Source organism: Hyaena hyaena, unplaced genomic scaffold (genome assembly GCF_003009895.1).
Source record: "Hyaena hyaena isolate Hyena2069 unplaced genomic scaffold, ASM300989v1 scaffold_124, whole genome shotgun sequence".
Classification (NCBI taxonomy): domain Eukaryota; kingdom Metazoa; phylum Chordata; class Mammalia; order Carnivora; family Hyaenidae; genus Hyaena; species Hyaena hyaena.
The window spans coordinates 2,975,822-2,999,064 of NW_024080755.1; the positions used below are offsets into that span (position 1 = coordinate 2,975,822).

Sequence of the window (23,243 nt, forward strand, 5' to 3'; positions counted from 1 at the left end):
GGCTCTCCAGGCTGTTGAGACAGAGGACTGTGCAAAAACTTGACCCCATCTGGGTGGTTTGGAAGTCCTTCCCCAGCCCCCGGCCCCCACTGCTGCCACCAACCAGGGCTGGGTGGTGCTGCCGCAGGAAGGGGGCCGCAGGCTGCCTTCGCAGTCACCCCATCGCCTTGTCTGCGGGCCGTACGCCGATCCTGATGCAATAGCAGACAAGTCGGTGCACGTGCTGCTGGCCAGGCACCAGTGAAGTCCCCAGAGTCCCTTACACACGTACTCTGAAGGCGTGAGCCACTAGGCACACACATGTTCATGTGTCCACACACGTACCCTTCCCCACAAGCTGGTATGTGCACTAGAACCTTCTGGAGCCTCGTCACCTCTGGGTGAGTCTGGACACCTGCTGTGTGCCCTTGGTCAGCCTTTGGGCCACAGATGACGGGGCGCCTGCTGTGTGCCTGGCACTGTGCCAGGTGCCGGGGGACATCATGGTGAGCAAGAGCCCAGTTCCGGCTTTCAGGGAGCTCACAGCCGGGCGGGAAAACCAGGGCCGCTGTGCACTCTGGGGGGAGCCAGGAGCACCATGATGAGAATGGAGGTTTCGGGAGGGCCAGCTTGGGGCCCAGCCCTGTAGGGTGCCAGGGAGAGACCTCCCCCCCAACCCATAAGCAGAAACAAACTTGGTTTGCCCTCTTGGAGCTGGCTGAGGGTCAGATCTGACAGCAGGTGAGGTCCCTAGGCTGTCACTGTGACCCCGAGGGAGTGGACAAGCTGGTCCCTACACGGGCCACTGCTCTCATGTTTGGCAGGACAGGGTCCAACATGCTTCTACCGTATATGCCCCCCCACCCCCAACCATCCACAGGTCCCAAATGCCTGGGCTACACTGGTCAGCACTGCCACTCTTTTTTTTTTTTTTTTTTTTTAATTTGAGTGAGAGAGTGAGAGAGAAAGAGAGCCCAGCCCGCACACACCAGTAGAGGAGAGAGTGAATCTCCATGCTGAGCATGGAGCCCAGTGCAGGTCTCGATTCCTGAGCTGGAATCCAGAGTCAGGCGCTCAACAGGCTGAGTCACCCAGGCGCCCTGGCATTGCCACTTTTTAAACGGAAGAAGGCTGCCCCTGCCTGCAGCCAGTTTCAGACCCTCTGGGCTTGGCCCACAGCAGGTGACCAGGAAATTCTGCTGCGGAGATGGAAACCTCCCAGTGGCCTCAGATCCAGAGCCCGGACTCTCAGGGGCTGCATCCCTGCTCTGCCCCTACCCCCCCACACACACCCCTGCACCCCGTTAAGTATTCCTCTGTCCTCATGACAGCTCAGATAGTCCCGTCTTGGGGCACCTGGGTGGCTCAGTCAGTCGGTTGAGCATCTGACTCTTGATTTTAGCTTAGGTCGTGATCTCACGGTTCGTGGGTTCGAACCCTGCGTTGGGCTCCACTCTGAGTGCAGAGTCTGCTTGGGACTCTCTCTCTGCCTCTCCCCTGCTCTCTCTCTCTCTCTCTCAAAATAAATAAACTTAAAAGAAAAAGAGTCCCTTCTTGAGAGATAGAGAGAGCAAGAGCACTACCTGAACCCCCAGGGACCTCATTTAACCCTCTAATGAGCACATCCCTCGCAGTTGTTTATTAGATGTTTGTTACTTCCGGGTTGTGTCCCACATCACAATGCCAACTTCATGCTCACAGCTGTACCCCGGGCCTAGAGCAGTGCCGTGGCAGGTACCCAGTAAGTGTTCGCAGGCTCAGCCTGTCACTTTGGCAGGACGATGGGCCTCTGAGGCTGCTTGTGAACCTGCTACATATATGGCTCTGCCCATCTGCTCAAGGTCAGGATTATAAAATGTTTGTTGGTTCCCTCTGAGCTAGGTCCGTCCACGACTACCTGAAGGGCGAACCGTTCCATGAGTATCTGGACAGCATGTATTTTGATCGCTTTCTCCAGTGGAAGTGGTTGGAAAGGTGAGTGCCCTCCCGTACGCCTCATCTACAAGTGTGTGCCAGTGTGTGTGTGGCAGGGGCGAGAGTACAGGCTTGTCACCTGAACGCCCACATAAAAATCCATTACCTCCGTGGGTCCCTGGTTCAAGTAAAATTAGCCGTCCTCCTCTCCTTGCTGAAGTTCTTGGTTATTCTTCTAGAAATGCTCTGTGCTTATCAAAGTGTACACGCGTACTCACACCCTCATACATGCATACATACTTATCCTTATTTTTTGGTTTACTGTCTGTGGGAATTCTCCTTTGCCAGCAAAGAAAGAGCTGCCATAGTTTTGAACGAATTACACATCCCTTATTTAGCTCAGTCCCCTGTTGATGGACATGGAGGTTGCTCTCCATTTTATGTACAATCTTCCCTAAATAGTGAATCACTTTGTACGTATGTCTTCATGTGCTTTCGCAAGTACCTCCATAGAAATCCCTAGCAGAAGAATGTCTGCGTCAAAAAGCACTGCTTTTAAACCATGAGGGACTCTAGCTTGCAGTCCTGAGAGCTGCCCGGTTCCAGCCCCAGGCCAGTGCCCAGTGCCTCTCGGCTCCATCAACTCTGTTCTGGGGCTTTCCTGTCCGGTGTGTGAGCATCGGGCTCTCCTTATCTTTTCATCTCTGATGATGGGTAAGACCAAGCACCTTTTCATGTTTTACTTGCTGCCTTTTCGCTGCAAAGCGCTCTCACAGGCTTGGCCATGACCTGGCCTAGCAGCTTCGGCCTCCATGTGACTGATGGGGAGGGAGAGCCCCAGAGAGGGCGTGGCCTGCAGAGGCAGGCCGCAGGCCCGCAGTGTAGGGGGGCGGGGCCCAGCACCAGGCTCCGCCCACCACACTGTCCCAGGGTTTGCAGAAAAGGGCTATGCCTGCGTCATATCCGCGCGGGGCTCAGCTGGGGGACGAGGCTGGGAGCACCCCCATCCACAGCCCAGGGTTCCCTATGCAGGCCCGACACTCGCGGGCATCTGGGCACCTTTTGGTTAGGAAGCAAGGAGCCAGTAGGCTTCTGCGCGTTGCCACCTTCGCTGGCCGAGTGCCCTGCAGACATTGAGGAAGTTGCAGGACAGGAACGCCCTGGAAGCCCCATTCGTGACCCTTCCCTGCCCACTTCAGGAAGCCCAGAGGAAAACACCCTGTTCTGGACCACCGGGGGCGCATTTCTTTCCACCCACGCTGGTGGGAATTGACGGTCTTCTCTGTTGGCCGCTGACCGCCACTGGCCACCTCACACATGCACGTCATGGCTCCCGGAGAACCAGAAAAGTGAGGGGTCACATCCTGCTGAGGACCTGGAGCTACAGCCTGGGTCTGAGTCCCGGCCCGACCTTCTCCAAGGGGACCTCAGGAAGCATTGCTCACCCCTCCCCTCCTCAATCTCCTCTTCCGTAAAATGGGGATAATAATAGTGCCCGCCTTTGTAGGCTTGGGTGGGGATGAGATGAGATAAGCAGAGTCCACGCCTAAAATAGGGCAAGTGCTCCAGAAAGCTCAGCCATCTGGCCCCAGGAAGTCAACTGCTGGCTACTGTTGTTGTGGTTGCCACTGAGGTCATCAGTATCGCTGTGACCGTCCTCCTCAAGCGTCTGATATGGGAAGGAACAGCTGGCCCTTGCGTTTCTGAGGATCACAGGACAGTCTGGTGGGGCCATGTTCATCATGCCCCCTCGCCCCGCGCCAGAGCTCTGGGCTGTGCGCCACATGACCCGATCTGTGCCCACCTTCCCAAGGTGGGGCTGAGAGGCAGGATGTGGGCTCTGCAGCAGCCCGCCTGGGACCCCAGCCTCATCACCACCACCCTCATGACCCGCCTGGGACCCCAGCCTCACCACCACCACCCTCTGAGAGGCAACGCAGTCCCCTCTCAGAGCCTCAGCATCCTCACCTGCAGAAGGGAGACAGTCCTACCTCCCGAGGCAGGCGTGAGGATCACATTAGTGCACGTGCAAGGTGCTTCTAGCAGCCGGGACTATTGCCATAACGCCCCCCAAAGAGGACATGTCCTGTATTCTTGGAGTTCGACGAAGGATGTCTGATGCTCAGCTTACAGCAGCCTGCGAAGACGCCCTTTCAGTATCTCGTTGTACTGAAGATACAGGTCACAGAGAGGCTGATCGATGTCCCACAGCAGGGGCCTGGCAAGGCTGGAGCCTGAGCCCAGGGTGTCCGCCCAGCCCTTGACCCAGTCCTTATTCCACCCAGCACTGTGTTCCGGTAGAATCCTTTAGCTGTGGCCACTGGCTCTCGTCTTACTGGTATGTAGGGAACACTTGAAATGGGGAAACAGACTTTTCGAATCCGTGTGTTGGCTGCAAAGAAGTTAGGCGCCTTTGTGGGCGTTAAGTTGTGGAAGCTGGTGAGGCAGGACTGGCCAAGAAGTGCCCCCAGGTGACTGACAGCAGCCCGCTTCCTCCCTTTTTTTTTTTTTTTTTTTTTTGCTAACAAGATCATGGCCTGTTCGTGCTGCACTGTTGAAATATTAAAGGGATTTTTTTTCCCCTCTCAAGGTTAACCAAAGAATTCCTCGGAAATTGTATTACACTCATTTTTCCTAGCAGAGGAGCTCTGTGGTAATGCCGACCGACTGCTTGTTCTCCGTGTATCGTAAACTGTTAGGCCCAGGCGCCTTCATGTGGTTTCGAGGGCGGCTATGGAAATGCTTCCCAGGGCCGCATGGCGGATGCAGCCCGTTTGCTCGCGTGCAGAAGGATACGGGGCAGCGGGGAGCCCTGCGGAGGGGCGGCCCTGTGCCCCCAGTGGGGTCGGACCCCGCTTCCTAAAGGAACAGAAGAGAGAGTGGGCCAGGGCGCGTGGGCTGCAGGCAGAGCCCTGGCCTTTCAGGACCTAAGAGAAATGTGGTGCCGAGGACCTGAAATCCAAATCCTCCTCGGGACCCAGCAGCCAGAAAGGTTTCCACAGAAGGTTCATTCAGGAGCTGCTGGGGGAGCAGAGGCTCATTGGTCTTTCTCAGGCTGACCCAATTATTTGGGCCAATTCAGTCACACCCCGGTCTCTGCCCTGGTCCGGCCTCTGGGGTGGGGTCAGTTGCTCAGAAATAGTCCTGGAGATCCGAGAGCTAAGTTCAGCATCCTAAAAGTGGAGTGTTTTTTTGTTTTTTTTTTAACATTTATTTTATTTTTGAGAGATAGAGCATGAGCAGGGGAGGGGCACACAGGGAGGGAGACACAGAATTGGAAGCAGTCTCCAGGCTCTGAGCTGTCAGCACAGAGCCAGACACGGGGCTCGAACTCACAGACCGTGAGATCATGACCTGAGCCGAAATCCGACGCTTAACTGACTGAGCCACCCAGGTGCCCCATAAAAGCGGAGTGTTCTTTAACCGTTCATGGCCCAAGGACTCTCGGGTTATTTCCATATCTTCGTTCTTGTGAATAACGCTGCCAGGAGTACGGGAGGGAAAATGTGGCAGATACATCCACTGGTATTATTCAGCCTTAAAAGAGAAGGAAATCCTACCGTTTATGGTAACATGGGGGGACCCGGAGGATGTTATGCCAAGTGAAACAAGGCAGACACAGGCAAATGCCACATGATCTCACTTACATGTGGAATCTAAAATAACGTCAGAGTCCTAGAGGCAGAGTAGAATGGTGGTTGCCAGGGGCTAGGGGTGGAGGAAATGAGGGAGACATGTAGGTCAAGGGGTGTAAAGTTTCAGTTCGTTATGCAAGATGAGTAAAGGCTGGAGATCTGATGTACAGCGATGTGATGCCAGCTAACAGTACTGATCGTATGCTTGAAACTTGCTGAGACGGTAAACCGTAATGTGAGAGAGCGAGAGAGGAAGAGGAAAAACAGTAACGATGCGAGGTGACAGAATGTTCGTTAGCTTGATCGTGGCAATCGGTTCACAATATGTACACACATCAAAACGTCAAGCTGGATGCCATTTGTCAGTTACACCTCGAAAAAGCTGGAGTGGCGGGCGAAAGGAAGCTGGTTGTTTTTATCCAAACAGGCCAGGGGTGAAGAAGCCCAAGCTGTCTGCACCATGGGGTTCTTGGAGACAATTTTAGGTGACTGTTTATTTACTCCGTGAAGGCCCACCATGACCTCATGATCAGAGGGTCTGGCTGATTAGACATTATAAATGGCCTCAGCTAATTAAAATGTGGAGTCAGGGGACGCAAGGCGATGATTGCTTCATAAATCCCACTTTGGGCAGACAGGACCGTCTAGTGCTCTGGAGCTCGGGAGAAAATGTGATAAAGGGATAGGCTGGGGACCGGTGGTAAAAGATGACCAGCAGCCTTTCTCCCTGGGGACAGAGGTGGGCAGGCGGGCGAGATGTGCAGGTGTGGGGAGGTGCAGGTGTCCTCCCTGGGACACCGAGCCTCTGTGGCTCCTGGCCTGTCCCCCTTCTCCCTGCAGAGAACACAGCTTCTTTCTGAGCTTACCCACCTGATTTTCACTGGGGAGAGAGGGGAACCACATGGAAAGTGTGGTGAAGCAGCTTTAGCTTTAATACACATCTTCAGTCCTCTGCCCTTCCCTCCAAGCAGGAGAGGACTGGCAGGTGTCCCAAGCAGCAGGGGGCTGAGGGCGGGTGGCGCAGGGTCTGAACACGCAGCCGCTGAGCAGGTCCTTGGGGGTCCCACCTGCAGCCATGATTCCTGGCTCGGTTCAGAAAGCATGTGATGCTGCTGCTGTCGGTTTCGTGTGGCTTCCGCATCTCGATCCCATGAGACCAATGTTGGATTCTTGCTTTTTTCCAGGCAGCCGGTCACCAAAAACACTTTCAGGCAGTACCGAGTACTAGGAAAAGGGGGCTTTGGGGAGGTGAGTGAGCATCCACGTCTTTGGAAGTTCCCGTACTCTTCACGGTTTCTGTCCTTCTGGAGGCGCCTACAGTGTCCTGCGCCCCCTGGTGGAGAGGGGGGTGGGGCGAAGGGCCTGGGACACGAGGTGCCGCCAAGCTGGGAAACGAGACTGTCCCGCAGGGCCCCTGGGCCAGAGGAGGGAGGAGAGACGGCATCAGGGGCCCAAGCATCTTGGCCTGATGCTGCTGTTAACAGATGCTGTTGTGTTTTGTCTGATCTGCCCAGTCTGGGGGACGAGCCTTGTTATTCCCATTTTAGGGATGAGGAAAGCTGAGGGTCAGAATGGTTAGTAACCCGGCCAAGGTCACACAACCAAAGAGTCGCGGAATCAAGAAGACTAGACCCCAAATCCGCTGGCTTCCACTCTGCTGAGTTACAAAGTCGGGGACATCAGGGGTCTGATGCCAAAGCAAGCCTCCCTTCCCAGCAGCTGGTGCTCGGAGGTCCCCAGTTAGTGATGGCCGCATGCCGTTGGAAGCGTGGGGCAGAGAAAACCTACTTGCCTCTGAGAGAAGGACAGTACTTTAGGCCTTGGTGGTCCTCTAGACATCTGCGTAGATGGTTGATTCTGCCCCCTCACGGGCCAGATTCACATGAAAGATGAAGAAGGGAGGGTAAGGGGCACTGGAGCTGCGTCTTGGGGGCAGGGCCCGGGGCAGGAGTGGGCCCAAGGCCGGGCATCCTTGGGCCCCGTGACTGGGAACGCCCTCAGGCACCTCAGTTCCCAGCCCCGCAGGCCCAGCGTCCTGGCCGCAGAAGAGCCCGAGGCGGGCCGTCACCAGTTCCGGATCTTTCTTGCACCCCAGGTCTGTGCCTGCCAGGTTCGGGCCACGGGTAAGATGTACGCGTGCAAGCGCTTGGAGAAGAAGAGGATCAAGAAGAGGAAAGGGGAGTCCATGGCACTCAACGAGAAGCAGATCCTAGAGAAGGTCAACAGCCAGTTTGTGGTGAGTGTCCAGGGCCCAGCGACAGGCCACCCTTCTGGTGACCAGGGCTCCCGTCCCCGGGGAAGGGAGTGGGCGTCCAGTGTGGCAGCAGTAAGCTGCGGACAGCAGCCGGGCATCGCCTCCCTCGCAAGGCCCCTCGTGGTCCACTGTGGCTGCCGTGGTCCTGTCTCTAGCACTGGCCTCCCCTCCTCCGTGTGGGACCAAGGCCTCTGTTCTCCAGGGCCACCCCCCAGACTCCTCAGCGGACAAAAGCAGCCCACCTCGGGCCCGGCCAAAGAGCTCTGTCCACAGGCCCCCGGAGGCTGGTTCCATCCCAGGGGAGACCTGCGTGTCAGTCCCGGAGAGGCGCCATCTTGTTTATGTGCCTTGTGTCGCCGTGTCTAGGCCAGGCTGTGCCGCGGTAACTAACCCCTGACTCAGAGTAGCTGGAAACAGCACAGGCCATCGTCACGCAGTAGAGTCCAGCCAGATCCACCTGCCCTCCCCCACCTCACAGTGACCCCACCTAGTCTTGAAAGCCCGCGTTGGGGGTTTGCCCAGGGACCCTCCCTGCCTCAGCTCAGGAACATTCCTCACTCCGCCCACAGTCCGTTGGCCAGAACCAATCACTACAAGGGACCAGCCAGCTGCCGGGAGGTGTGGACAAGTGAGTGGGTGTTTGGTCAGCTTGAAATGCCTCTGCCACACGTCACTGTAAAATAAAAAACCAATATCTGTACACGGTAGACACGCAAACAGCACAGACAGGCTTGAAATAAAAATAAAAGCCTCTGTCTTTGGGTAGCCCTTCCAGCATGTCTGGTTTGTGTATAGGCTTTATTTCCAGCCAGGGGGGTCCTACCAGACATCTTAGGCTGCGATGTGTGCCGCGTAAATTGTTGGTATTTTCCTGCGGCCAGACCTACAGCGGCACCTCCTTTTTTTCACGCCGTGCACCACCTGCTGCTACACAGCAAAGATATAAACCGTAACCCGTGCAGCCGGTCCCCGCAGACGCGGATCGTTTCTGGTCTCTAAGCCACTGCGAACAAGGCTGCCGTGTCGCCCTTGAACATGCCTGTGGCACACTTCCGTGTGTCCGTAGGCTGTACTCCTGGGGGAGGAATGGCAGTGTCAGAGGGTGTGTGTCTTTTCCATTTGGAAGCCGTTCCCAGATGGCTCTCGGTGAAGGTCGCGCCAGTTAAACGCCTACCAGCTGTGTGAGAGTGAGAGAGGCCATCAACCCAGTGCTTCCGCGGAGGGCGTGGTTCTGTAAGGTGACGGCGGCGCGGACGGGAGTGTGCATCTCCCGGTCTCATCTCTCATCTCGGGCTGCCCTCGGCTGCCAGCCCTGTCCCAGGCAGTCACAGTGCTGTGCTAGAAGGCTGTGCTAGAAGGCATTTTGGTCCTGGGCCTCTTTGAGTCCAGAACCTTCCTCTGTGCTGCCAGGCCCCTCTCCAATTGGGACCACAGGTCATTGCCTCGGTGCTGCCCGTGGAACCCCCATCATTAAAGGAAGGGGCAGCGCTGGCTCTCGCCGGGGTTGGTGACAGTGAGCCCCCCTCGGGGGAGAAGGGCGGTGTGTCTGATAAATGGGGTGGCACGTCGTCAAGGGCCTGGACCACCTTCCACTGTGCCCTGTCCTCTGCCCCTGGCGGGGAGTCCCCGCAGTGCCCTCCAGGAGCCCCTCCTTGGTGATGGCAGGCAGGTGCGGGAGGCAGGGCCAGCTCAGCCGCTGGCACCCAGCACAGTCCCCGGCACCCAGCACAGTCCCCGGAGCCCTCCCGCTCGGCTCCCATTCTGTTTGCTTCCCTTAGAGGTAACTGCCATTGTTCCTGACCTTTGCATCCAAGTTTTACAGCCCCGCCTGTCCCCAGCCTGGTCCGTGTGGCCACATCTCATCCCTATTGGCTCTCTAAGCGGAGAGGGACGAGGAGCACCCCGTGAGCTTTGCCTCGGACCCAGCCCGGCCGCCTTTCCCACAGCCTTGTGGCCTCCGTCCAGCCTCGGGCAGCTGGCCTCCACCAGCAAGGAACTGGGTCCTGCCTGTTGACGGTCCCTTTGACCAGACATGTCCTGCGTGCGAGAGGAGACAGTCTTGGCCACACTGCGTTCCACTTTACAAAGTCCCACTGGCCACCTCCCCAGCCACCCCCAGTGTCCCCGCGACACTGAGACCCCAGCCCAAAAGGCATCTGGGCCCCGTCTTCTTGAATGGCCAGCAAGGCCACCTGCGGCTTTAACCAGACGAAGCAGGCACGTGCTTTTGTCTGTGTAAATGCACCGGCGCCATCCATCAGGCTTCCTGAAGGGGCCGAGTGCCGTTGGCCGAGAGGGGCAGTGAGCAGCGGTGCCGTGAGGAGGAGCCTGGGGAGGAAGAGTGGAAGTGGATGGCAGTCACCGGAACCTCACCGTGGTGCTGTCTTGTGCTCCCAGGTCAACCTGGCCTACGCCTACGAGACGAAGGATGCGCTGTGCTTGGTTCTGACCATCATGAACGGGGGTGACCTCAAGTTCCACATCTACAACATGGGTAACCCTGGCTTTGAGGAGGAGCGAGCCCTGTTTTATGCGGCCGAGATCCTCTGTGGCTTGGAAGACCTGCACCGGGAGAACACCGTGTACAGGTGAGCGAGCCCACTGCCTGGCCCTGTCACTGGAGTCTGAGGGGGTGGGGGGGTGCTGGCCTTCCACACCCTGTGCCGGGCAGGGACCTTCCGCCCTGGAACTCGGGGCCTGGTCGTCGACAGAGAGACCCACGCCCTGGACCACGTAAGTGAGGCGGGCCGCTTGGGGGGGCCAAGTGTACGAGGTGATAGTCCTTCACAGTTGATGAGGATGGGCCAAGGCCACCAGTCCCTTCCAGCCCAGCCTGCCAGAAACTCGGGGAGCCCATCCCAGAAAGACCCAAGTAGGATCATCACCACAGCTGCATGGACCTTGGTCCATCCCATGTCATTCGACTTTATGGATTCCATAAGCAGTGGCTTTCAAACTTTTCTCACTAACCCTCTCAAGGAAATGTGAAAATCTGGGTGCCTTCATATATTAAGGAATTAACACCTATCATATGTTAAAATAGTGGCTAACATTTTGAAACTCAGCCGTTAACATCGCATTTTTAAAGGTATCCAGTGGAATCTAATTGCTGTAGCAAACTGATTTCCGCCAAAACTGCACGAAGGAGTGCCTGAGTGGCTCAGTCAGTTCAGTGTCCAACCTGGTTTCAGCTCAGGTCATGATCTCACAATCTGTGAGTTCGAGCCCTGCATCAGGCTCCATGCTGACAGCAAGGAGCCTGCTTGGGATTCTCTCTCACCCTCTCTCTCTCTGCCCCTCTCTCTCTGCATATGCACCCTCTCTCAAAATAAATAAATAAACTTTAAAAAAAGTTTTTTAAAGTAAAGATGCATGAAGGGGGACACTTGGGTGGCTCAGCGATTAAGCATCCAACTTCGGCTCAGGTCATGATCTCACAGTTCGTGGGTTCGAGCCCCGCATCGGGCTCTGTGCTGACAGCTCGGAGCCTGGAGCCTGCCTGGAATTCTGTGTCTCCTTCTCTCTCTGCCCACCTCTCTCAAAAATAAATAAACATTAATACATAATAAAAATGCATGAAAACTCTGTAGAGGTGCGGGATTTTCTATCACTCTCTTCCCCACAAGATGTTATTATAATGTCATCTCTTTTTTGGCCTAGAAGTCTATCATCAAGTCTATCATCAAGCAGCAAGCAGATTTTAAATAGATGGACATTTATAAGATTTTTTAAAAATCTCCTTTGGCCGTAGTTTCTCAATGTTAAAATAACTTGTGTTAAGTTGCCATTGTAACGATTTTAGTAGGATCCATTTCCATAAAATGTTTATGTATTTTTGAAAGAGAGAGAGATAGAGTGCAAGCAAGGGAGGAGGGGAGAGAGAGACACACACACAGAATCTGAAGCACGCTCCAGGCTCTGTGCTGTCAGCACAGAGCCTGACACGGGGCTCGAACTCACAAACCATGAGATCATGACCTGAGCTGAAGTTGGACGCTTAGCCAACTGAGCCACCCAGGTGCCCCGATGTGTGTTTATTTTTGAGTAGGGAGGAGCAGAGAGAGAGGAAGACACAGAATCCGAAGCAGGCCCCAGGCTCTGAGCCAGAGCCTGATGTGGGGCTCGGACTCATAGACTGAGATCATGACCTGGGCTGAAGTCGGACGCATAACTGATTGAGCCACCCCAGGCCCCTAGTAGAACCCATTTCTGATTAGGGTCCTGGAGCAGGACACCACAGTAATCAGAGCAAGAAGGGGCCTGCCCTTCTCCTGTTTGTTGGAATCGGCCCATTGAGAAAGGGTGGGGAGTTCCCAGAGAATGCCAGGGCAGGGCATTCTCGTTAAGGATCTAAAAACGCATGTTCTTCAAACCATCACCCCACGGAGAACCCCCTGAACTGTGCCTGCAGACCCAGTGGGCACGCACACCCCAGTTTGAAGACCTTTACCACAGAGGTCTTGGCAGGAATGATCTTGGAAGTCCAAGAAGGTTTTAGAAACAAGAAGAAATGGACTTGGTGACTTGCTCACTTGCTCCACCGCCCCCCCCCCCCCCCCCCCCCCCCCCCCCCCCCCCCCCCCCCCCCCCCCCCCGTCAACATTCTCCCCATTTAGGCTTTTGTTTTGTCTTCATTCAAGTGAAAAGAGAAAAAATTCCCTATGGGTTGAATAAAAGAACTCCTTATTTGATTGCTTTTCACTTAAAACAAAAAGAAAGGCCGCCTTCCAAGCTCTAGCCCTTATTCTTTGGAGGAAGAGAACCACAGCGCCTCCCTGACTTCCACGCTTGGACCACTTGCCGTGGCCTCTCCCTGGGTTTGGGCTCTGGCCCTCCCTTGCCCGCCAGCTCTCTTTCCAACCCTGTGGCCGCTGGCTTGTTGAGAGGGTGGCTCTTGCCCTTATTCGGAACAGTTAACACATCAAAAGAAGGCAAATTAAATAAGAGCCACAAAGTATTTGTGTTTATTTCTTATAAATAACCCCACACAAACCCATTATCACCTTGTGAGGCTACCCCACTGGATTTGAACATTTGAACTGGATTTAACCATTCCCCTTGAGGACAGCTGCCAGCAGTTAAATAAACAAAGCCTGTCGGTTGAGCGTCTGATCCTCAATCCAGATGCTCATGACTTAACTGAGTCACACATGCTATCCTATAGGCTGTTCCTTTACCCGCGGAGAGGACCTCCTTAGTAGTAAAACCAGACACTGCTGCTGGGTCCCTCCCCCAGTGTGGGGGGCGGGAGCCTTGTTCTTACGAACAGTGACAGTGATTGTGTCATCAGAGAGAAGAGAGGAGGGACACATGGAGCCGGGCACACCTACAGCTGTGCTTTCTTGGGCTTATGACTTTGCCGGAGGTGAGAGACGTGCCAGGCTCCAGGGGTCTCCTTCCCAAAGGGGGTCTGCCTTCTATAGTTCTCCACCCCAGTTCTACAGCTGGTGCTGTGTTCTCAATAACTTCTCCTCCCTAATTCCCAGGCCTCTCTCTGCCTTCAGGGCATCCCAGTGCATCCTGAGATCTCCGGGTATTCCCAGCCCTGGAGGGGGCTGTCACCACACCAGCCAGAAGTATCCTCAGCCCCTGGTGTGGTCAGTGTGTGGATAGGAGCCAGGCCTGGCCCTTGCCTGACCCCTTCCCAGTCATCTCCAGGTCGAGAAGATGCCTATGGCAACGGCGGCATTTGTTTTAAATACCGGGAGGAAGGAAATTAGTCCAAGATTGTCTGGATCCAGAGAGAGACCAGACAGCCTGAGCCAAGAGATGGGAAGGAAACACACAAGAGGTCAACCCAGCCGCCATGGCCTGATGCTGAGAGTGCCCACACTCACGTGCTTGTGTTCTTTCTCTTTCAGAGACCTGAAACCCGAAAATATCCTACTAGATGATTATGGTAAGTTGGGGAGCCACTTGGGAGACCCCTTTCCTGCCCTGCAGCCAAGGAGACCGTCATAATCCAAGGGGAACGGGGGGCCCTTCCTGCAGAGGCTCTCAGAGGCACGGCCCTGGGACTGTGGGAGAGCAGTGGCCAAAAGCGGAGCACCCACTCCCTCTCTCCAATCCTGGGGCCCTGGGGCAGGCAGGGGGCATGGATAAAGCTCCTATCTGGTGAAGAAGCAGCGTGACTTGGCCAAAAGAGAAACAGAGAGACAGAGAGCACTGACTGAGGAGTCCAGAATTTCAGAGATCCTGGGCAAGTACTTCGCTTTTATGCAACATCCTGGAACCCCGTCTCTTTGCTGATGAAATGGAAACATGGCCCCTGCTCTGCCCACTTCAGAGAGCAGTGGCGGGGTGAGGTTTGGTGAAGCTCCAAGAAGATAGCTTAAAGGGCAATTGCTTCACCAGCTAGAGCCAGCTTGAAATGTGTTAGGTATTATCTGTGGGTTACCATTGTTTTCCCGTGTGTGTGCGCACGTGCATGTGCACACGTGTGCACACACATGGGTAACGTGTTTAGCCTCTCACACCTGGGGACTGGTGTTCACATCTGTTATCAGACCAGATGTTCCCATTTCTGCAGAGGGGGCAGACTCAGCATCCCTGTGCCCATTTTACAGATGACAAGGTTGAGGCTCAGAGGAGACAACCTGCCAAGGTCACCGAGCAATATCACTGGGAGCTGAGACCGGCAGGCCCCAGATGCCAGGCAGCCCCCAGCAGAGGGGAGGTAGAAGGGGAGGCAGGTCGTTGGTGACCTGGAGAGAGGCCTGAGTGGGGAAGTGGGCACAGGGCCCAGGGCCTGCCACCCGTCTTGGATGAGCCCAGGGCCCACTGCTGTTCTTGGGACCGCCACCGATCTGCAGCCTGACGGCTGGAACCTGTATGCTGTCGTCTGCCCTCCCCGCCTTTGCCAGGGCTGCTGAATCAGAGAGTCCACACCGCTCTGGCCTGGGGGTGGGGGGAGGGGTGTCCCTGACACTGGACCTCACTGGGGTCTGGGCTGTGGGGCCCTGGCACACATGGACAAGGAAGGGGGGCCAGGTGTGGCCATGACCCTGCCTCAGTGGGCCGCCAAGCAGGACAACAGCAAGATAGAACTCTCAGTGCTGTGTCATCTTGGCCTTTGGGGGCTGGGGGTGTCCTGGACTCCAGTCCATCTCTGTCTCTCCAGGGCCTGGATGACTTTACTCTCTTTCTCCGAAGGCAGAATGCAAAGAATTTCCAAAGAGCGACAGGGCAGGACAGGGAGTTGCTTCCTGAATTGCTTTATAATTTCTCCCCTTAAGCAAACTGTACAAGTTCAGGAAAATCTCACATTTTTCCCATGAAGCAATCACAGAGTCAGGCCAAGGCCTTTTAAAATTGGTGATCTCAGCCTCCCGAGAAGCCTATGAGGGTATTTTATGGGGCAGGTTGGCCACTGTCCAGCCGAATCCAGACATCCTTTCCCGTCTTTACGTTTTCCTCCTGAGAAGCAATGATTTACCCATGTCCTCGGACACCTGGATGCCCCCAAGGGTCTGCAGTCACCCTGAGGTGGCTGATTGGGATGCCCCTCTTGGGGCCAAGAGTCTGTACCTTAACCGGGGGCACAGGGTAAGTCTGTGGCCCCACCCAGGTGGGCTACGTGTCCACACGACCGTCCCAGAGACCCACTGACTCTGCTCTCCCCCCTTCAGGCCACATTCGGATCTCGGACCTGGGTCTGGCCGTGAAGATCCCCGACGGAGACCTGATCCGCGGCCGGGTGGGCACTGTGGGCTACATGGGTGAGTGTGGGCCCGGCCCCTCCGCGGGTCTGCCTCTTGGGCCTCCAGCCTCTGTGCGGCTCTGATCAGCAGTGAAGCCACAGCTGGTAGTGGGAGGTCTCAGCCGGGATGGGTGGAGCGCTGAGGCCCAGGGTTCATCTGGGCACTCTGAGCCCCCCACCGCAGCCCCACCTGCACCCCAAAGCCAAGCCACTCTCAGGGTCAGCCGTCAGCGCGGGCACACAGTGGTGCTCGGGGGAGGCCGAACCCAGGGAGGGGTCTGGTGATTGGCAGGCAACCTTTCAGGGAGCCCCTGAGAGGAGAGAGGTCACTGGGAAAGGCCCAGAAAGGAGAGGGGTGCACCACCTGCTGTGTCACCAGGCATGACAAGCAGAGACCAGCCTTAGCCTCCATTCCCTGCCACCCAGGCCCCAACAGCGAGCCTATTCCAGGACCACCGTCCTGGGGGCTGCAGGGAAGAGACCGGAGCTGCATCTGGTCCTCTGGAGTCCCCCCTCCGGTGATGGGCACCCCCTGGGCTTCCTCCTGCACACACCTCACACACGTGCCCACTTGTCCCAGGGGATAGGGGGCTCCAGAAAGCCCTGGGAGCTGGGGATGCTGCTGTCCTCTGCCAGACTCATGCCAGCCACACTTGTGCAAGATTCTGTGTGTTGTCTCTGCCTCTAGAAGGTCCTTTTCAGGTTGCATATCATTAGGGAACCTGTGTATATCTATGCATACGTGGCTGTGTATACCCATGCGAATGCAGATGGATGGAGGGAGGGAGGGAGGAAAGGAAGGATGGAGGGATGGATGGATGGATGGATGGATGGATGGAGGTAGGGGTAGATGAATGGATGGATAGTGGAGGGAGGGAGGGAGGGATGGATGGATGGATGGAGAGAGGGATGGATGGAGGGAGGGATGGACGGAAGGGGGGGAATGGATGGATGGATGGAGGGATGGATCCACACACCTTCGTGTACCTGTGTGCCTGTCTTGCACAGAATCCCACCTGCACCTGTCTTCAGGGCCTCTGTTATATGCACAGTGGCATGTGTGTGGATGTGTTTGCCCCTGGATTTTTGTCACCTGCCTGATGACATGAAACTTACCTTTTTTGCACTTCTATGATTAGTCTAGAATTCATTTTGTCAAAGTAGTAGGGAAGCCATAGTGAGAGATTGTTTGAATTCCAGGTAAACTTAAAATCATCATTCCTTTGGGTGGATACACCTTCGTTCCTGGAAATAAATATGTGCAGCACCTGCCATGTGCCAGGTGTCATACCTGTTACCGAGACACAGCAGTGAATAAGGTAGTGCAGATTCTAGCAGGGGAGACATCAAGGGAACAGGCTCTTTCCATCCACTGTGATCAGGCTTCTGAAGCCAGGAGCACAGAGGAGAGCAGTCAGGGCAGGCTCCCTGGAGGAGGCGGTATTTATGGCAGTTGGTGAGTAGGAGTCCACAGGGGGAAGCGTGTCCTTGCCATGAAGCTTCAGGCCTTCTGTGAGCAACACCTTCACTCATGGGTGCAGGACGCCCTGAGGCCCAGATGGTATGAGTCCCAACCCTGGCCCCGTGTGCCCTGACTCTGCCCTGCCACCAGCTGTCTCTTACCTCCCTCGCCCCCCCCCTCCACCCCCAGCTCCGGAGGTCCTGAACAACCAGAGATACGGCCTGAGCCCTGACTACTGGGGTCTGGGCTGCCTCATCTATGAGATGATCGAGGGCCAGTCGCCATTCCGGGGCCGCAAAGAGAAGGTGAAGCGGGAGGAAGTAGACCGCCGGGTCCTGGAGACGGAGGAGGCGTACTCCCCGAAGTTCTCTGAGGAGGCCAAGTCCATCTGCAAAATGGTGAGCCCCTGGAGAGCGAGACGCTGTCCGCAGGCGGGGTGTCCAGCGGTGTCTCCCCTCCCGCGCCAACAGGCCGACGGGTCGGGGTCGGGCACACTGAGGTGGGAGCAGTGACGGCACCGAGCCAGAGGAGCGAGCGGTCCTGGTCGTGGGCTGGGCGGGTCGGCCACGGCTGCCCGGAGCGGGCCTGGGGTGCGGGCAGGGAGGCCCCGTGACAGGGAAGGGGCTGGGGCGAACTGTGGGACACACTCACATCCGGCTTCGTGAGGGCAAATCAGCATCCGGGGGAAAGGAGAGGATCCCGGCTGGTTCCCCAAACACAAAGGGGCCTCGTGCCCTCGAGCTGGGCGCCCCGCAGCCTGGGTCCCCAGGCGCTGGCTGCGGCTAGCAGGTGCCGTGCAGGCGCTGGGGCGGTGGCATCTTCCGTCTCTGAATGTCTTACAGCAGTGCTCCTTCCACTCCGTGGAACGCGGGCCACGCTAGCCTGGGTCCTGCACGACGCCATCTATGGACCGTGGGACTTCATCGTCCACGGGGAGGGTGCAGAGGGGGAACGCCGTGTAGACAAGCCGGGTGGACAGGGCCAGACTGTGGGGCTGGGAAGCCTGCTAGAGGAAGTAGTGACAGCAGTCAGAAATGGAGCTGGGCTGGGGGAGGGGGAGGGGGCTCCTGGGTGGGCCAGTCAGTTAAGCATCCCACTTCGGCTCAGGTCATGATCTTGCGGTCCGTGGGTTCAAGCCCCGTGTTGGCTCTGTGCTGATGGCTCAGAGCCTGCACCCTGCTTCAGAATCTATGTCTCCCTCTCTCCGCCCCTCCACCCACCTCTCTCAAAAACAAACATTAAAAAATATATATATAAATATTTTTTTTATAGTCAGAGAGAGACAGCGTGAGCAGGGGAGGATCAGAGAGAGGGAGACAGAGAATCCGAAGCAGGCTCCAGGCTCTGAGCTGTCAGCACAGAGCCCGATGCAGGGCTCGAACCCACGAACTGTGAGATCATGACCTGAGCCGAAGTCGGACGCTTAACCAACTGAGCCACCCAGGCGCCCCCAAAAAAATATTTTTTTTAAGTGAACCTGGGAGAGAGTCCACCCCTGGCCGCTGCCCCTCCCCCCAGCCCACATGGGCCCACCCCTGGCTGGAGGCTTTGTGGGGGGAATGGCCACACCCATCCCACCTGGCTCTCCTGCTCCCAAGTCCTGCCTGCGTCCCCTTGGGGCCTCTCCCTCTGATGCAGACACAGCTGTGCTGCACCCCTTCCCCAGGCAGCTGCCCTCCAGGGCCGGCCACATGGGACAGGTACCCATGGGCCCACAGACTTCCTCTCCCTGGAGCACTACTGCACCTGGGACAGCAGACAAGCAGGGGTGAGGCTGCCCTTGTGCCACCCCTCTGCCCCACGTGCACAAACCACGAGGCTGGAGTGTGTAGAACAGCAGGCCCGACGTGCTGATGAAAGTAGAGCAGCTTCTGCTTCCAGGAAAGCCAAGGCTGCACTGTTAGTGGTCCGGGAACCCGGGGCGTAGCTCCCCGCCCTGAGGAGGCCCCCTCTGGAGACGTCCACTCGCTACTTGGCCACCTCTCTTACCGGCTTCCGTCTGATGTCACAGAGCCGTGGGAAGAAGGATTTGGCGCAAGATCTGCCATTTGACCACTTCCAGAAAAGAGGAACCATGGGTCTGCCATTGATGTGTGGGCGACGTGCAGGGGGAGGGGTGGGGTGTCCACAGGCAGACACACACCCACCCGCACAGCCTGTAGCCGGGCACTTGCCTACGTGCCTGGGCCTCCCAGAAGCCCAAGCAGTCACAACAGCCAGGATTGGGGTGGGGGACACAAGCCAGGTAGGTGGAAATGTGGGACCCTGAGGACATTTGAAAACTGGGGTAGGGGGCCCACCAATATTTGGCTATGGAGGCCAGGTGTCTATCCAGTGGGACCAAACGGGGCAAGGGACAGAGGAGGGAGGTCATCAGCCACGGTCAGAGCATCCCCAAACGTTCCAGGTCAGGGTCAGGGACTCGGAGAAGCAGAGCAACCCCAGCAGGACACAGGACATGCTGAGAGGACTGAGAGGCAGAGGCCCCTGCCCACTGTCGTCTTCTAGGGTGCCTGGCCTTGGGGGCACCAGGACTAGGGGCACTGCTGGCCCTCTGCTGCCCCCTGGTGGCCACTGAGGGAAAGGCGGCGGCTGAGCCTGGGGCTCTGGATGGACCTTGGCCCCTGGGTATCAAGTGTCGAGCCAGTGTCCCCTCATCTTTCTCCACTGGGAGAACCGACAAAGGCCTCTGGTCTTGCTTCATCTTCTTAAAAGTGACCATGGGGTCAAGGGATCCTGGCCTTGGGCTTCCTGGCCACCCCTCTTGACAGCCTGTCCGGTCTAGCAGGCAGGCTTGCCCTGTCACCTCCAAGAGGAGCCAGCCCAGGATACAGCAGGGCCTGCCTCTGAGGAAACCATGGAACTTGGGGCACATCGGGCTGTTTCTAGACTGGCAGCTCCAGCCCTGCCTAAGGCCACGCCACAGACTGCAGGGGAGCTGGTCCCTGGCCACCTGTTCTTTCCCTGATGTCACCTTGCTGCCACAGACTCTTTCCACTGCCCCTGGGGTCCAAAAATGCATACATGTCACTGCCCGTCCCCTGGTCCAGTCCCTAGGCCTAGACCTCAGCCCCACCTTCTGTGGGTCCCTGCTGAGTCCCAGAACTGGCCCTACCCACCCCCTCAGGACCCACCTTCTGGCCCTTCAGCCACCTCAGCCTTACCAGCCTTCCAGCCCATCTCTTTTCCTCCTCCAGGAAGCCCGCTGTGCCTGCCCCACTTGCTCAGCTCACACCACCTCTCCCTCTAACTGATGGTGTACACCTGATAGCAGGGCTGCAATCAGGTAGCATATAGATGTGTCTTCAATTGGCACAGTGTTTTAGAAAGAGGTGAATGGTGGGTTAATTACCAAGATTTAAAGTTGGAGAGATTTCACATAAAAACCTGGACCTTCGGCCCTGGGCACTAGCCAACCCTCCTGGCAGGAACTGATGGGCAGCTTGGCACAGCCCGACCAGCCCACCTCGCCTTTTTTTTTTTTTTTTTTTTTTTACATTTATTTATTTTTGAGAGAGCACAAGCAGGGGAGGGCCAAAGAGAGAAAGAGACACAGAATCCGAAGCAAGCTCCCAGCTCTGAGCGGTCAGCACAGAGCCCAACATGGGGCTTGAACTCACAAACTGTGAGATCATGATCTGAGCCAAAGTCGGACGCTTAACCGACTGAGCCACCCAGGCGGCCCCCCACGTCACCTTTATTGTCCTTGCTTGTGTTTCTGGCTGGCTGGCCCTGCAGGCTCTGGGGTCTGCAGCGGGGAGGGCCAGCCTCTGCACAGGGAGCCTTCCCTCCTTGGGATTTCTCAGCACAGGGAGGTGCCCTGGCCTTGTAGGGCCCGATTCCTGGAGACTGTGGAACTGCAAAGCCTCTGGAGAAGAGAAGCCAGAGTCCCGAGGCACCAGCTCACTGGGCAGAACATGCCTGGGTGATCGGTGGACCAGAGGTTGACACAGTGATTCTCACAGCTTAGTCGTTTCTAGAGTGTGACCTGGTGGTACCCAGGCGCCATCTTTGATTCCTCTGTTTGAAGGGAAACGTGGAGGGACTGGGCCATGGCCCTCAGGAGGCGCAGCTGCCCGCTGGCCCACCACGGCAGCCCCAGCCCCCGTGGCCAGCCACAAATGTGTATGGGAGGAAAGCATCCACAGGGGGCCGGCGAATTGGAGAGAGGATGACCTGGGGTGCGGGCCGTCCACCCTGATTCTAGTCTCCGAGCAGACAGATGCCCAGTGCTCTTCTTTACCTGTGTGGCCTGGCTGGCTGCTCCTGCAGCCTCTCCCTCCCCTATGACCTCCCCACCTCTTGGCTCTGAGGAGGACACTCCTCTTCCCTGACCAGCACCATCCCCAGCAAGTCCCCTTCACCCTGACCCACCCCCCGAACCTTCATTCTTCACCCCGACTCAGAGACAGGTGCTCCCCACGGCTGCCCTGCAGGCCTCTCCCGCCCGCCTCTGCTAGTCGATGCCGTCGCCACCTCCCTTCTCCTGCTAAGCCTGTTGCAGATGCCCTTTCCCTGGGAAGCTTCCCCCGTCCCCCGACGACCTGGCAGCCAGGTCGTGCTCGTGGTGTCGTACCTGTATTGCCTCCGTGGGTCCCCTGAACATGGTCTTGCTGAGGCCAGATACTCCGTGCCCCTCCCCGCTCTCCGCACAGACGTTTGTGCCAACCCAGGACACGTCAGCAGGGTACTTGGGAGCTGAGGCGAGTGAGTGAGACCTGCAGAGACGGCCCCGGCCCTTGGGAGCTTACCTGTAGCAGAAGCAGCGACACATGCCCCAGACCCCCGCGCTCCCGCAGGCTCCAGGCATCCGAGCCGCCGCGGGGCCCGAGCCGGCCAAGGCAGTGTCCACTGGGAATCTGGGGGCGGCTGGGGCCCCGCAGAGGCTGGAGGAGGGACGTGTGGGAGGCTCGGGGGCGCACCTGTGAGGGGAGATGACCACAGGGGCCCGAAGCCCCAAGCCCCTGTGGCCTTCAGCAGGAGGAAAGGCCTGCCCCGGGCATGACATCTCTCTCTCTCGTCGCAGCTGCTCACCAAAGATGCAAAGCAGAGACTGGGCTGCCAGGAGGAGGGGGCTGCCGAGGTCAAGAGACACCCCTTCTTCAGGAACATGAATTTCAAGCGCTTAGAAGCCGGGATGTTGGACCCTCCCTTCATTCCGGATGTGAGTAGCCCAGCTGTGCCTGTGCACAGACTCACGACTTCAGCTTGGTGAATGTCCACGCTGGGCCCTGGGAGGCCACAGCCACCCACCTTGAACTCCTAGACGGCAGGGTCGGTGGGCAAGTGAGAGGAGTGGAGGTCAGTGCTCTGACAGCCGCAGCTCACGGCTCCGGTGCCGGCTCCGTGGTGGACTCCTACATCAGCCCCACGGCGGAGGTTTTTCTAACTGTCCCCACTTCTCAGGTGAGAAGACTGAGGCCAACAGGGGGTATGTGACAGAGTTCCTAAGCCCAGGCCTGTCCGGCTGCAGAGCCTGGGTGCCCGCTAGTGAGAGAAGGGCCACACGTCTCTCTGGCCCTGGGTCCTTGGCATCTGCTTTCTGTGTGGGGGATGGGCCGCAGGCCCCAGCTGGGGCAGCCCTCATTTGGACAGAGAAGCCCGGAAACGCTTCCACCGTCCTGAGCCTGTGGGCTTTGGGGAAACAAAATCTGCTGAGGGGGCGGGGGATCCGCAGAGGTGCCGAGGAGCGTGAGGTCAGAGAGGGCATGTTCGGTGTCCCCAGCCTGGAGGGTGGGGAGGCCAGCAGCGGGCATGAGGCTGACAGCGGGAAGGAGCCCCTGGCAGACCTGGGAGAGCGCGGCACCGGTCCCTGGAAAGGGGCCCCCTGCTCCCCGTCAGGACCCCAGGCGGGGGGCGCCGGGCCCCGGGGGTGACCCCGTGCCACCAAGTGCTCTGCCCGCAGCCCCGCGCCGTGTACTGCAAGGATGTGCTGGACATCGAGCAGTTCTCCACCGTGAAAGGCGTCAACCTGGACCACACGGATGACGATTTCTACTCCAAGTTCTCCACGGGCTCCGTGCCCATCCCGTGGCAGAGTGAGGTGAGCAGGGCGGTGTCCGCGTGCACCCTGAAGGGGGCCGTGGGGCGGGGGCCCCAGGCCTGGATGAGGGCACTGCTGGCGTGGGGCCAGAAGAGGAATAGGAGGCGAGATGGACGCGGCCGTCTAGCCGCTGTCTCAGGAAGTCAGGCCGGAGGAGAGGAGGAAACCGGGGCCGTGGCTGGATGCACAGGTTGGGGTCAGTGCTCCTTCCAGGGGGTTGGAGATGATGGGGCAGGGGAGGGGGTGCTGGCGGAGGG

At 57.5% G+C, this 23,243-nt stretch overlaps 1 protein-coding gene across 5 annotated transcripts in view; it reads left to right on the forward strand.

The window, feature by feature from the left end:
* GRK5 (G protein-coupled receptor kinase 5) overlaps positions 1 to 23,243 on the forward strand; it is a 209,322-nt gene that overhangs the window by 182,847 nt on the left and 3,232 nt on the right. For 3 of the 5 annotated variants that reach the window (XM_039237364.1, XM_039237366.1, XM_039237367.1), the window contains 9 exons: positions 1,861 to 1,953; positions 6,713 to 6,776; positions 7,624 to 7,764; positions 10,180 to 10,370; positions 13,644 to 13,681; positions 15,411 to 15,500; positions 17,133 to 17,341; positions 21,970 to 22,107; positions 22,849 to 22,986. In XM_039237364.1, coding sequence (XP_039093295.1) covers positions 1,861 to 1,953; positions 6,713 to 6,776; positions 7,624 to 7,764; positions 10,180 to 10,370; positions 13,644 to 13,681; positions 15,411 to 15,500; positions 17,133 to 17,341; positions 21,970 to 22,107; positions 22,849 to 22,986 — 1,102 coding nt within the window. Of the gene's footprint in view, positions 1 to 1,860; positions 1,954 to 6,712; positions 6,777 to 7,623; positions 7,765 to 10,179; positions 10,371 to 13,643; positions 13,682 to 15,410; positions 15,501 to 17,132; positions 17,342 to 21,969; positions 22,987 to 23,243 lie in introns of those variants that run through there. The other 2 variants (XR_005529331.1, XM_039237365.1) reach the window with 2 other exon arrangements.